Raw genomic sequence first — 14,989 nt, 5'->3', positions numbered from 1 at the left:
TTATAATGGCCAGGGACTGGCATGGGCTGGGGAGCCAAGCCAAGCAAGATTGCCAGAGGCCTTTGTAACTGCTTCTGTGGCTGTACTGACTTGGAGCTGGTCGGGAACCAGCTCCAAGTCAAATATGTGTACAAAGAGGACGCTCAAACCCCTCCTCTCAGCCCAGCCCTGGCCGTCAGTGCCGCCTCCATTGGAGAGATAAGAAAGCAAAGACTCAGAAAGGTTAACACAGTCATGTGAACATCAGTAGGGTAGTCAAGAATTAACCCCATTAGGCCAATACTAATTCCAGACTTCTTAACGGCTCCAAGGGACTGAATTTCTGCCAAACTGAGGTCCTCGTTACCTTCTAGGGAAAAATCATTCTCCAAATGATGCCACCATTATAATAACAGTGTGGGACTTTGGGGGGCTTATGCTAGCCATCAGCTTGGTACTCTGAATTCTTGACATTGCTCAATTTAAATTTTTGGTTTTAATTATTTGTGAGTGAACTAGAATGCTCATGGCATGCACTGATGTGTCATTTTGTTGTGCCCAAATTTAAATCAGAGCGCTGGGAGGCTGGTGTACTGGAAATATTAACAGTAAGTAAGGCCAGCCTCTTGCCCAGCCGCTACATTTCAACATTGCTTTGTTGTTGTCACATGTCATATACCCTGAAATTCTCAGGAGGTTATTTTAAAAAAAATTTTTTTTTTTTACTTTCTATAAAATATAGTTCTTGAAAAACAAGCCAACTTGTCGTGGTGATGGAAGGGAGTAGTATAAGAAGTATAAATTCCTGTTGTTTCTTAAGCCAGAAAATAGAAGTTTTAGATGAACTGCAGAGTAGGAGATTGAACCCAGTGGAGGCTCAGATCCTAAAAGTGACAGGTTCATCTTTTTCTCTAAACAGTAATTTTAAAAAAGCAATTTCTAAAACCATTTCAAGCAGTCAGTGGCAACAACAATAACAGTAACAAAAACAACTCTTCAATAAGCAAAAGAAGAAACTTTAGAGAAGTCAAAAAAGCATTTGATGTGTAGCATGAAGATGTAACCCTTGATGGAGATGGGGTTCTGGAGGAAGGCAATTACCTGAGCAGATTTTTCCATACATACAAATTTAGGGTGCACAAAGGTCTCCAGCTCTTAGTCTGGAGAAGATTGGAGGCCACTGGGAAGTCTTGCCTCACCATCAACTTGCTCATCCTTCAAATTTACCCCCACTCCCAGCCCATCCCAAATGGGATGTCATGATGGCGTGTCATCTAGTGGTTGAAATGATCACTGCAAATAAGTGCCTTGGGCTTCCTGTTTCAATTTCATCACACATTTATTTATTTGTTTGTTTGTTTGTTTATTTAATGGATTGTTATTTTGTGCCTGATGCTGAGACTATAACAGAGAATATAGACATGGGCTTTCCTTCAGGAACCTCATAGTCTACTGGGGGGATCAGACACAGAAAATAAAATACGAGGGTAAGATCATAATATATTATAGGGAACTAACAAAACTGAGGAAGGGGCACCTAAGCCAGATTTGGTGGCCAGGCAAGACTTCCCAGAGGAAGTACCATCAATGCTGGGACCTGAAGAATCTCATTCATTAGGAAGTCATTCACTAGGAATTCATTAAGCGAAGGAAGGGAAAGGAAGAGCCTTCCAGGTAGAGGGAACAGCATGCCTAAAAGCCAGGTATCAAGAGTACACAACCAGCACAGGCTGGGCTTTGAGTTCTGTTAAGAACTTTGAACTTCATCCTTGGGCGCAGTAAGAGCCATTTCTTTTCAGGGAAAAATGAAGAAAGCCTATAGAATTTGAATTTCCCCCAGGCCCTGGTTTACACCTCTTCCCCTTAGAGTACATTTCCTCAGCCCCCGGTCCCACCCCCAAAGAGTGGCATGATGTTATTCTTTTTGTTTGTTTGTGTTCTTCCCAGGCATGAGTTGCTTATCCCACATGCCCTTGATCTCTCTTTTCCTTCCGTCAGCAAAGAAGTTTGTTTTACATTGTAATCATTCCTAAGCCAGGGCAGAAATTCAGGTCCTGCACAAATAGGTCTGGGAATGCCAAACTCCTTTCTAAGGCCAAAGTCCTTAATGGGGGAATAATGGCTACTCTGAGGGGGAGGTCCTGGGAACCTGTGCATCTGCATCCTCTGGCCATTTGTTAAAGAGGTAGCTTCCCAGATCCCATCCCAGGGCTGCTCAGTCCTCACTCAGAGGTGGCCGGCCATGGAATAGGCACCAGTGCCCCAGGTGACCCTGCTACTCACTCAGGTAGGAAGCACAGGTGCTGTGGCCAAGAGCACCAGCTCTGGGGTCAGTTCCCTCCATGGTTCAGTCTCAGCTCTGTCTCGACCTGTAAGTGGCTCATCTGCTTGACCTTAGGCCAATGACTTCATTTCCCTAAGCACTGCTTCCTCTTCTTGGAAAGGAGAATAAAAATCATAAAACCTACCTGATAGGATTATTGAGAGGAGAAGATGAGGTTATGCATGTAACGCACTTGGCACAAAGTCTGGCATACAGGAAGGGCTCAGTAAAGATTAAAGAACAAGGACGGTCATGTCTTGGACCCCATTTCAGTCATAAGTGTGCACAGGGCTTAAGGCAGCAGGCCTGGATAATCAGGAACTGAAATCTAGGATTAAACACACCCAGAGGAGTGGGCTCGTACTGAGGGGGAAGAGGGGGCCTAGGTGCATCAGACATGTTACTCGGAGAGGAGGGTGAGAGCCAGCAGTCCAGACAAGCAGTCTGCCTTAGGGCAGCTGGGAAAGGCCTAACACAGGGTCCCAAGTGCACAGCAAAGGGGGTGGAAATGAAATCTCCGTGAAATGTTCAGAGAGTCTGATAGGAGGCTTGGCTCTGCCAACTCTGGGTAGCAGTCACAATTCTTGCCACTACAAACCAGCCTAAGCAAAAAAAAAAAAAAAAAAAAATTTTGGGCAGGGGTTCATTTAACTAAAAGGGCCAAGGGTAGCTGAATCGCTGAATCCAGTTTAAATAAGGTCATCAACCAGTCTCCAGTTCTCAGCTCTACTTCTTCTGTCTTAGCTTTGTTGTCAGGCAGGCTTGCTTTTTGTCATGGCGAAAAGTCAACCAGCAGCTCCAAATGTAGCTCTGCGTGTAGCAACCCCAGCAGAGAGACAGCCCCTCTTCTGCCACAGCTCCAGCAAAAATCCTGAGGCTGACATTCATTAGCTTGACCTGGGTCATATGTCCATCTCTGAACCAATCACCGTGACCAGGGAAATGGAATGTTCTGATTGGCCAGGCATGAATCATATGTGCAATCTGGAATCCAAACTACATGGACTGAGCATAAAGAATTCCTTGAATAAAATAGCTGTCTTGATTCTGGCAGAAGATGTCAACCTAAAAAAAACAAAAACAAAAACAAAACCATGAGAGTCCAGTTCAGAGGCAAGGTGTTTATTTGGGACCAAAGAACTGCAATTCGGGGTACACAGAATTAGGTAGAAAACCAAATAGTGTCCTGATTACAGGAAAGGGTCTCAGGATTTTTATGGGAAAAAAAGAGAGATAGATGAGGTAAGCTGTTTTTTTGTTTGTTTGAGGTAAGCTGTTTTTTTAAGAAGAGTTCATTGGTGTAAGACCAAGTAATTGATCAGGTGAAGTGTTCATTGATAAAAGATGAGGTAAAGCTAGATTTGTACTTCACTGGTCAGGTGAAGTGGTCACTAGGTAAAAGGTCATTGATCAGTTCTTTCAACAGGACATTCTGGTTTCTCTGCTGAGTTGGAATGTTGGTGGTTTTGTCCAGTTCAGAGGTACAGAAAACAGGACTTGCAAGGCAGTTCCTCTGGAATGGCTGCTACGGCTCTACTTCATATGGCTCCACTCATGTCATCTTTCATAGAGGAATGAGGACGAGAGGTGACCTCATTTTGTCCATGTGTGAGACACCCGTGAGGCCAGAGGTCCCTGGAGCCAAGTACTCGGTCCCGTGAGCATCCATCCGGTCGTGCAAGCCAGGCTTGGTCCTTGGACAGAGGATTCCAGCAGCGCTGGACAGCAGGCGGGAGGAGTCTCTCCCCACGGAGAGCTAGGACACTACAGATGGTGCTTGCTGAAAAAGCAGTTCTGGGGAGAATTAGGCACAGCTGGTTTGCACAAGCCCCCAGCCAGATCCCCCTAGTGTCCTTCAAGAGAGTCTGTAAAGGACAAAAAATAGGGGGCCTTATTGGGGTAGGGGAGTAGGGAGATGCTAAAATGCCTCTAGCTCTTCAGAAGGCTTGGACTCCTCAACCACGGTACCCGAAGCCCGTGGGGGGCTGGCAGCCTTGGGCTGGGAGGACATTAGGGATGGCGTTCTTGCTCAGACACTCTCGCCTTTCTCTCTCCCTTCTTCCTAGTCCATCCTCCGCCCTCACCCCAGCACCCTCTGAACTATGCAGCCCTGTGAATGAACCCCTTCACTCCTGACACGAGTCTCTTGGCCCTTGTATTCATTCAGTCACTAGATTAGCGCCTGCTGTGGGGCACGTCCTGTGCCAGGAACTGCAGTGGGTCCCTTGGCGTAGCCCACAACCTCTCGGAATACACAGCTCTAGAAAGTGTGCATTCTTTACTTTTAATTGCACAAGTTATGCATGCAGTGATTCTCCTTGTAAAATATTCCAACAATATCTTTACTGCTAAGGCCACTTGACTCCACTTTCCCCAGCCAGTCACTCCCTCCAAGAAATCTCAGTTATACGTTTGATGTTTATCTGTTGAAACAATGTTCTACATATGTACATCCTAACATGTTCACTTGCAGAAGCATATGGCTTTTGCTTTGGTGACAGTTAAAAAATAGGTCCAAAAGGGTACACCATGAAAAGTCTCCCTCCAACCCCATCCCCCAGCTGGGGATGAGCAATCTCCTCTCGGAGCAGCCAGTCAGGGTCACCGGTTTCCAGTGCATCTTTCCAGATAAGCTAGGCCAGAAGTCAGCAAACCTTGTCTGGAAAGGGCCAGATGATAAATATTTTAGGCTTCGTGAGCGTATTGGTCTCTGTCACAACTACTCAACTCTGCCATTGTATTGAGAAAGCAACCATAGACAATACACTAATTAATGAGCATGGCTCATTAATAAAACTTTGTTTATGGACATTGAAATTTGAATTTCATATCATTTTTATATATAATGAGATAATATTCTTCTTTTGATTGTTTTTCAACTACTGAAAAATCTAAACATCATTCTTAGATTGCTGGCTGTACCAAGGCAGGCAGCAGGCTGGATTTGGCCTGTGGACTACTGTAGTTTGCTGATCTTGGTCTATGCACAAAAAAGCAAGTACCCGTGAATATTCTTTCTCCTCTTTTTTACATAAGGGGAGCATGCTATACATGTTGTTCTGAACATTGATTTTCTCACTTTGTGATATATCTTAAAGATCGTGCCACATCAGTTCATATAGAACTTCTTCATTTTTGCCTTTGGCATACATAGTATTACATTTCATTCCATGATAATACATGTACCATAATTTACAATAATTTCCTTAGCCCACCACTTATTGATGTGTTTTCAGGTTATTTTCTTTTGCTATTATAAACAAAGTTTCATTGAAAAAATCTTGTATTTATTTGTATGTGTGTGCATTTTGAGCTTTATTGAGATATAATCCACATACCTTACAACTCATCCATCTTAAGTGTACAATTAATTGGCTTTTAGTATATTTACAGAGCTGTTCACACAGCAGTACATTCAATTTTAGAACATTGCCATTACCCCAGAATAAACCTCTTACTCTTTAGCTGTCATCCCCTCCAAGTCCTAGGCAACCACTTAACTACTTTCTGTCTCTCTGGATTTGCCTATTTTGGATATTTATATGGAATCATAAAATATTGATCTTTTGCGACTTAGCATAAGGTTTTCAAGGTTAATCCATGCTTTAGCATGTTATTAGTACTTCATACAATATTCTATTGTATGGCTATACCACATTTTATTTATCTATTCATCAGCTTATGGACATTTCAATTGTTTCCACTTTGGGGCTATTATGAATAATGCTGCTATGAACATTTGTGTATACGTTTTTGTGTGAATATATCTCTCCGTTTCTCCTGGTTATATATCTAGGAGTGGAATTGCTGGGTCAGATGGTAACTTTATGTTTAACCATTTGAGGAAATGTCAGAATGTTTTCCAAGGTAGCTGCACCATTTTATATTCCCACCAGCAATGTATGAGGACTCCAATTTCTCCACAGCCTTGCCAATCTTTGCCATTACCTGTCTTAACTTATTTCTATATCTTAGGCTTTTTTCATATATATAGATAGATAGATAGATAGATAGATATAGATCTTCTTTGTGATTGTTAAATGCTAGGTGGTATGCCAGAGCAAAACTGGAGCCCAGTTCAGCCATTCTCTCTTGATGGCTATCTAGGCTGTTTCCAGCTTTTTATCAGTACAAACAGCACAGCCATGCACATTCTTGTTTTACCTCCTTGTGCATAGAGTAAGCATTTCTTGAGGACAGTCTTTGAAGTGGAATTGCTGGATGAAGGGGTATGCACATTTACATTTTTTGAAATATTACAAACTACCCTCTGGAAAAACTCTACCAATTAACATTCCACCAACAGTGTATGAGTGCTCATTTCACTATATCCATGCCAGCCCTGGATATTACTCCTTTCATTGATGCCAACAAGCATCTTGTTTTCATTTGCATTTCCCTCATTAACGTGAGATTGAAATCAGAGCCATATCCCAACTTGCGGCTCTCCTCCTCTTTGGCATCAGGGTGCTGCCCCTTCATCTCTGTGTCTTTCATACTGCCCAGCCCAGAGCTGAGTGCAGTAGCTACTGATAAATGTTGGAGTCAGGCACTGTGATTTTTGCAGTTTTATGTGACAAAAATATGTTCTGAGACCCTACAAAATTCTCAGTGTCTTAGTTCTCCAAGATTTAATTGCAGATGTTAGAGCTCCTATCTGAGCTGTGCTGACTTCTAAGCCTTAGAGAAATCAGGAATCCTTGACTCCTGGTCTAGGGAGCAATTTTTTAGTAAACAGCAAAACAACTTGAATACCTGGTCAGGCTGGAACACAGGAGTCTTTCAAAATAGGTCCTAGGATCCTGGGAAGCAGGAAATCTCTTCTTTGGAAACTTCCTGATACCATCATCCAAACAGAATGGAAAAAAACCTTAGGGGTCATTTAAAGCTATTCTATTGTGCAAATCAGGAGACGGAGGCCCCAGCTAGAGAAGTGACTTGCTCTAGGTCACATAGCTAGTCAAGAACAGAGCTGTTCTTGCAGCCCAGGTTCTGATTCCAGGTCAGTGCTCTTTCCTCAAAACACGTGGAGTCAGAGAATTCACCTCCAAACTCCTCCCCAAACTCCTCTGCTCCTAACTGGAGGAGAACTTGACCTTTCTCAGAAACAGCATAAAATGGGGATTAAGGGCCCTGGTTTTTGAACCAGACAGCTCTAAATTCAAAACCCAGTGCAGCCACCAAGGTCTAGTAACTTTACTCTTTGACCCTTGGTGTCTTCTTCCTTGACAGTTAATATCACCTACATCACAAGATTATAGCTGTAGTTAGTATCATTTACCTCACAGGATTATGTCAGATTTAAATGAGCAAAATTCAGTAAGCACTCATCAAACTGCCTTTTATTTTTCCCCTCTAATCTCCTCCTCTCTTGAGTGATTTGTCTGTGAGGGTGTAAAGATTAATTTATCATAGTGTTAGGAATTCCTGGTCTGGACTCCATGCCATTGGGAGGATCATGCATCCCCCACTTTGTTACTTCACTTGGCTAGGCTTGAGTTGCCACCTCCTAAGTCACTCCTTTATTAAACCACCAATCACAGCAGAGGAACTGTCTGCATCCTCGTTTATTTGCATTGCATAAATTAGAAGGGGCTGAGAACAAGAGTTCCTTTGATCTCAGTCAACCTTGGCTGCCATTAGAATCATTGGGGGAACATTTCAAAGGCACCAAAGACTGCACCCCATCCCTTCCCTTATCCCTTATCCTGATCAGATTGGTTGGGAGTGGGGTCCAGGTGGCTTAAAAGCTCTCCCAGTGATTCTAATTCAAGTCAGGCTGGCGATCCACTGGTCTACATGAGTAGAGTTTAACATGCATCTGAATCACCTATAGAGCTCGGCCCCTTCCATTCAGTAGGTCTGGAGCGGGGCCTCTGAATTTGCGTTTCTTACAAGTTTCCACGTGATGTGGATGCTGTCGATTTGGGGAACATTCTTTGATAAACACTGACCTAGATGAACCTGAGCAGACCTTTGGGTTTTTTTCCTTCCCAGCATCGTTTCCCCCTCTGGTAACAGCTCATGACTTGCCTTTAGTGAACTACCCCTCCTCATATCTTAGGCCACAGGTGTAAGCGATACTCACCCTACCTCCCAACTTCAGGAGCAAGAACATGACAAAGTCTGGCCAATCAACAGACTCTACACCCTGGCTCCAGGGGGTGATTGGTTCAGCAACGGGCATGTCACTTAACAGTCCAGTGAGAGTCAGCCCTGGGATGTTTGCTGGAACCCTTGGGAAGAAGTGCTAAGCTGGTAAGTTGTAAACCTGGGGCTGCTGGGGAAGAACCTGCCTGAGAATGAAGCAGGCAAAGGAGAGCAGAAGAAGAGACTAAGAGAGACCAAGCCCCGATGACACCTTCTTATCCCCTGGATCCAGCCAAGCCTGAATTTAGACCTAAATATTTCAGTTATATGAGTCAATCAATTCCCTTTTGGTACAACACAGGGAATATAACCAATATTTTGTAATAACTTTAAATGGGGTATAATATATAAAAATATTGAATCACTATGTTGTACACCTGAAACTAATATAACATTGTAAATCAACTATACTTCAATAAATAAATAAATTCTCTGTTTTGCTTAAGCCAGTTTGGGTTGGGTTTTGTCACGTGCAATTCAAAAAGTGCTGGGAATTCCCTGGCGGTCCAATGATTAGGACTCTGTCCTTTCACTGTCAAGGGCCCAGTTTCGATCCCTGGTTGGGGAACTAAGATCCCACCATAAGCCACGGTGCGGCCAAAAAAAAAAAAGTGCTGGGCTTCCCTGGTGGCGCAGTGGTTAAGAATCTGCCTGCCAATGCAGGGGACACGGGTTCAAGCCCTGGTCCGGGAAGATCCCACATGCCGCGGAGCAACTAAGCCCGTGTGCCACAACTACTGAAGCCCACGTGCCTAGAGCCTGTGCTCCACAACAAGAGAAGCCAACGCAATGAGAAGCCTGCACACCGCAACAAAGAGTAGCCCTCGCTCGCCGCAACTAGAGAAAGCCCACGTGCCCGTGTGCAGCAACGAAGACCCAACACAGCTAAAAATAAATAAATTAAATAAATAAATAAAAATAAATTAAAAAAAAAAAAGTGCTGAGTACATGGGACATCTACAATGCCTTTCCACTCAAAGGGTGGGATTCCAGCTTCTCTCCTGGATGCTACTCCCATCAGGCAATGATCTTCACAAAGGCCCCAGAATGGAGCAGAACTCCTAGAGGTCATTTAGTGCCATTCTCCTCCTTGTTTATGTGGGGAGACCGGGCGGACAAGGAAGGGTGAGGACACGACCTGAGTCATGCATACAACAAAGCCAAAGGATATCAGCCCTTGGCTCTGTCAGTAAATACACCCAAACCAGTGGGTGATAACAGCCAGCAGTGCAGTGCCAAAACACTGACAAGTTTCCTTCTCAAGGACACCCATACAGGGACAGGGGCTCCCTCCTTCAGCATGAAAAAGAGCATTATTGTGTCTTAGTTTCTCTAATTGCAATTGAACAAACACACAGATAAATGCTGTTGTTCTTTTTTTTTTTTGGCTGTGTTGGGTCTTCATTGCTGTGCGCGGGCTTTCTCTAGTTGCAGCGAGTGGGGGCTGCTCTTCGTTGCGATGCACAGGCTTCTCATTGCAGTGGCTTCTGTTGTTGCGGAGCACGGGCTCTAGGCGTGCGGGTTTCAGTAGTTGTGACACACAGGCTCAGTAGTTGTGGCTCACGGGCTCTAGAGATCAGGCTCAGTAGTTGTGGCACATGGGCTTAGTTGCTCCGTGGCATGTGGGATCTTCCCGGATCAGGGCTCCAACCCGTGTCCCCTGCATTGGCAGGCGGATTCTTAACCACTGCGCCACCAGGGAAGTCCCAATGCTGTTGTTCTTAATCATCCAAATGGAGTTTATGGAAATGGGAAAAAGTTTTTTCAGGGGATAAATACGAGCAAAAAGAGGAAAATGAAGCCCCCGGTAATCTCACTACCTGTGCTAACATTGAGAACATTTAGGGAGCATATTCCTTTGTGTTTGTTTGCTTTATCTATGAAGATTTACATCAGGTAAGGTGGAGATTTGCTCTGAGAGACCCAAACTATCCTTCTCAGGAACGAATTGGGGTGAACCTTGGAAGTGAAAGAAGAAAAGATTTCTTCCATTCTTGGGGGTTGTATCAGACAGGGTTCTTCCTGTGAGCACCAGAAATTAGAGAGCAGGGGATTTTTTTGTAAGGCCAATGGAAGCTTACACAGTTGATGAAAGACTAGAAGAGCAGGCTTGGGTCAACAGGACTTAAGGAAACTGAGGGTCAAGAAGCATAAGTAGGAAAATCAGTCATTTCCTTTAACAGGGACGTAGGTAAGGATGCTATCAATGACCCACAACTGCTATTGCCACAAAGAGAACGGCCAGAAACCACTGCCTTGTCCTTGCCAGAGTTAAAGTCCTGGGAAAAGAGCATTTTAGAGCACGTGTTCCCCACTGATTCACCCAGGTGAGTCGAGGAGGGATCTGACCTCTTTGACTTCAACTGGAGGAGGCCAGCAGGGGAAGGAAGGAGCCAAGAAGTACCCCTTCCCCAAGACAGTCAGGGAGAGGCAATTTCCCTTAATGAAACTGGGGTGCTTTGGGGAGGGGGATGGGTGGTGTAGAGCCCCAAACTAAGAGCTACCCACTAGTGAGCCTAGAGAGGGCAAGAGCTTGGGGGCTGCTGCGTCTAGGGCCAGTTTATCACTGAGCCTGCAAACCAGTCCCAATCTATTACCCTAGCACACTGTTGGTGTACCTCTGAATGAAAGCAACCATGTTTGAGTGTGTGTGGAAATACAGAGCTGTAACACTGGGTGTCCAGGCTATGTGTCATGGAATATGTGCGAAAAAAGTCTTTTCCCTTTCCCACATCCCCCTGGGAAGCACCTGCAGGACCAGCCAGATGGAACGTGCCTTGATCAATTAAGTGGTCTCTTTAGAGGGTAGGGGCTGTACCTGGGGCTGGGTGTTGTCGACCACGTGTCTCCAGGCAGTGGAGAAACACGGCCTTTAGGCAACCAAGTTGTCCCTTTTCAACAGTGCCCTCCTATGGCCATCTCAGCAACTGCAGGATACCTAATGGTCAGGCTTCTCTGTTCTCCTTCAGGAGATGGCAACTAAACTGCCCCTTAGGACTAAGTAACTGCTCTGCGAGTTATCCTGGAAGAGAGGGCCACAGGTTGGGAGGAGAGTCATTCTCAGAAGAGGTGGGATGGGAACTCAAGTCATTCAATTTTAGTAATAAAAATCATGTGACATGGGTCTTCCCTGGTGGCACAGTGGTTAAGAATCCGCCTGCCAATGAAGGGGACATGGGTTCAAGCCCTGGTCCGGGAAGATTCCCACATGCTGCGGAGCAACTAAGCCCGTGCGCCACAACTACTGAGCCTGTGTGCCACAACTACTGAAGCCTGCGTGCCTAGAGCCCATGCTCCGCAACAAGAGAAGCCCGCGCACCTCAACGAAGAGTAGCCCCCACTCAACGCTACTAAAGAAAGCCCGCGTGCAGCAACGAAGATCTAATGCAGCCAAAAATAAATTTTAAAAAAAAAAGTATTTTTTAAAAAATCACGTGACATAGCATCCTTCTATGTAAACACTATTCACCAAGATCCTTTGGGTACTGATCTCCTTCTGGCTAAAATCCATCTAGCTGTCCTTGAATCTGTCTCACAGTTTTCCATCATATATAACCATGAGGATAGCAAGCCTCTGCTTGTCCACTGCCTTGCTCAAGTTCAGACATACTATGTCTCTATCATTTCCTTGTCAAAGAGGGAATTGAGGGGCTCACTTATTGAAGGGAAGCGAAGGAACTAAATCCCTGACCTTCAGTGTCCCCTTTATTTCTGGGGGTGGTTCGTAAGAAACTCACAATGCACTGGAAGTTCGGAGTCTTGATCCTTGCTTCCAGCTTGGCCATTAACTTGCTGTGTGATCTTGAGCAAGTTGCTGGAGCTCTCTGAGCCCCACAACCCTCCTCAGGCAAATAACCTCCACAATGCACACCTCAGGGCTGCTCATTGGTTTGAATGAAGTTAATGTTGCAGAAACCTAGAAAAGACAAAATAAGTAATTATTAACAACAAGTAATGTGGGGAGATTTTCTGCTGCAGTATTGGCTTTTCTGCATCCGCAGAGCTGAGGAACTAGGAAATAGGGTTCTGGTTCCGAAAAACAGCTGTTAAGGATATTTCTGTGTGTGTGTACTTGTGTCTGCATCTCTCTCTGACTCATGTTTCTCTCTGCGTGTCCCTCTGGGTCTCTATCTCTCCCCTTCCCCCACTCTTCCCTTACCTTTTCCCAGTCTTAGGCCAGAGCTGATGTTTCTTCACAAGTGACAGTTCAGGGCCCTTTTAAACCAGGTCTGCCCTCCCCTAATGGTTGTGCTAGGCAAGATGAAGCCAAGTCAAGATAGCTTCTGGGTTTCTCTGGCTCCAGGCTTGAAAGGTAGAGCATTTCAGTTTCTTGCAAGTCCCAGTTAAACAGGACCTTAGTGGCAGATCAGGGCAGAGAAGTCCCAGGCTGCTGTACTAGGCTCCTGGGGAATGGGGTGGAGGCAGAGGAGGGGGAGGGGATTGCCAGCACTTGGTGACTGACGGCTTCAGGCCAAGGTAGGCGGCACTGATGCCACCATCTCAGCCCTGCTTCCTGCCCACCTCCTGGCCTCTGCCAGCTTTCTGCCTCTCTAGAGCCTCTGGGGTCAAGACAAACCTGGGTACAAATCCTGACTCCCCCATCTGCTCACTGTGTAACCCTGGGCAAATCATTAACCTCTTTTAACTGGATTTCTTTGTCTGGAAAATGAAGATGATAAGAAGTAAGTTGTAAGGATCCGGTTGAATAATAGCATAGCATAAAGCGGGAGACAGCAAATTATAGGCTGTAGACCAAACCTGGCTCACTCCCTATTTTTGTATAACCTGCAAGCTAAGAATGGAATATTTCTAAATGGTTGGGGGAAAAAAATTTTTTTAAAAAGGTTAATATTTCCTGACATTGAACATGATATGAAATTCAAATTTCAGTGTCTCTAAATAAAGTTTTATTGGCACACAGCCACGCCCATTCATTTATGTCTAGGGCGACAGAACTGAGTAGTTGGGACAGAGACTGTATGTGGCACTCAACGCCTAAAATACTTTCTGGCCCTTTACAGAAAAAGTGTGCCTACCCTGGGCACGGGTTTAAGAGTACAAACTACCTGGGTTCAAATCTCTGTTCTGTCACTTACTAATTTTGTGACACTGGGAAGGTCATTTAATCCATATGTGCCACGATTTCTTCTTCTGTAAAATGGGAATAACAATTGTGATTAGGGGTTGTTTTAAGGATTAAATGAGTTAATATTTGTAAAGCACCAGGACCAATGTCTACAGGCAGTATTATGTAAATAAACAAAGAAAATCATGTATATGAGGAATGAAGCAATGATCTTGTGTTATGGATTTGGTTGGAAGCAAAATCAGAAGGAATGGTGGCTTTATCCCTGATACTGTCCTGGGCAACATTTTTTTGGTCAGACACTTGAATGAAGACATCTGAGGTAAGACAGTGGAATGCACGGAGGGTGTGGATGGGAGTGATTGCGGGAGGACGGAATTGGATTCCTAGAGACCCTGTCAGGAACAAATGCATTGACTATACAGGTGACAATTTGGAGGGCTAAGCCTACATGCGGCCAGTTACTCTACAGAGATATTAATGTGTATTTTGTCTTTTGGGGGTTTTGTTTGTTTTTTGTTTGTTTTGCTGCTATTGAACATTAAAAAGAATGAGAGCTGGTTTCTTGTCTCCTCCTTGACCACCTCATCTCTCCAAGAGGACAAGATTTTTCATTCATGGAGTCTTGAAAAGAAGTTGAAAGTGGAGGCATTTCTCCCAAGGTGGAAGAGGGTTTGGAAGACTTGAGGTGATCGAGGAGACATGACATAGTAGCAGCATGTATGACATCCATTTTAATACAAAGCATAATGTGCTAAACCAAAGTGAGTACAATCTCAGGCCACATTAATATCAATAGAAGTAGGTCTTGTAGAAAGAGGGAGGTGATGTCCTTCCATCTACTCTGGCCAGCGCATGTCCTATCCTGGGCAATTTAAGAGGGATGTGGACACATTTGGTGGTATCCCCATACCTTCTCATCAGTTGCACTGGGTTCTTTCCCACCCTCATCATCCCTGGCCCATAGGAACAGTTGATAAATGCCAGTAGCTCCTGTCTTCCAATCATTCTCAATTATGCAGAACTCACTCACTCTTCCCTGGTGAAAGCGGGCCTGGAGGATGAGTCTTGCTTCAGATCAAAATTTCTACTTTATCAGCAGCTACAAAGACATTAACCTGATCCCTGGGTGCAAAGTTTAGCTTGTTCAGCAACTCCTAGAATCACCTGGCCTTAGGAGATCCTACTTAGGCCCCAGTGGTCTCAGAGACTGGGTGGCCCGTCTCAGTCTTCAAGGACCCCTGCCATGTGCCTACAGCCTGATTTCCCAACCTTATCTTCCACTACTCCCCTTTACACTTGTATGACTCAGACAAAGGAGAGCACAGTTCAGCTTTTTCAAAAGCACGTGCTATCTTAGTTGCTTTTTGGTTGCAAGGGGCAGAATGCCAACTCAGACGGGGTTCACCAAGAAAGGAAAGTTTATTGGCTCATGTGACTGAGAGGTACAG

At 44.7% G+C, this 14,989-nt stretch overlaps 1 protein-coding gene across 1 annotated transcript in view; it reads right to left on the bottom strand.

Annotated features, from left to right (window-relative positions):
- Nucleotides 1-1,206: 1,206 nt before the first annotated feature.
- The window catches only part of ARHGEF37 (Rho guanine nucleotide exchange factor 37), a 91,575-nt gene continuing 77,792 nt past the window's right edge, over nt 1,207-14,989 (bottom strand). Inside the window, exons 14-15 of the mRNA XM_057541206.1 lie at nt 12,190-12,368; nt 1,207-3,367 (exon numbers count right to left, since the gene is read on the bottom strand). Of these exons, the coding sequence (XP_057397189.1) occupies nt 12,237-12,368 (132 nt within the window). The 3' untranslated portion in view covers nt 1,207-3,367; nt 12,190-12,236. The remainder of the gene's footprint in view (nt 3,368-12,189; nt 12,369-14,989) is intronic.

The sequence above is a fragment of the Balaenoptera acutorostrata genome, chromosome 2 (genome assembly GCF_949987535.1).
Source record: "Balaenoptera acutorostrata chromosome 2, mBalAcu1.1, whole genome shotgun sequence".
Lineage (NCBI taxonomy): Eukaryota > Metazoa > Chordata > Mammalia > Artiodactyla > Balaenopteridae > Balaenoptera > Balaenoptera acutorostrata.
The sequence above is the reverse complement of the archived record's forward strand: the minus strand, read 5'-3'. Positions and strand labels throughout refer to the sequence as shown.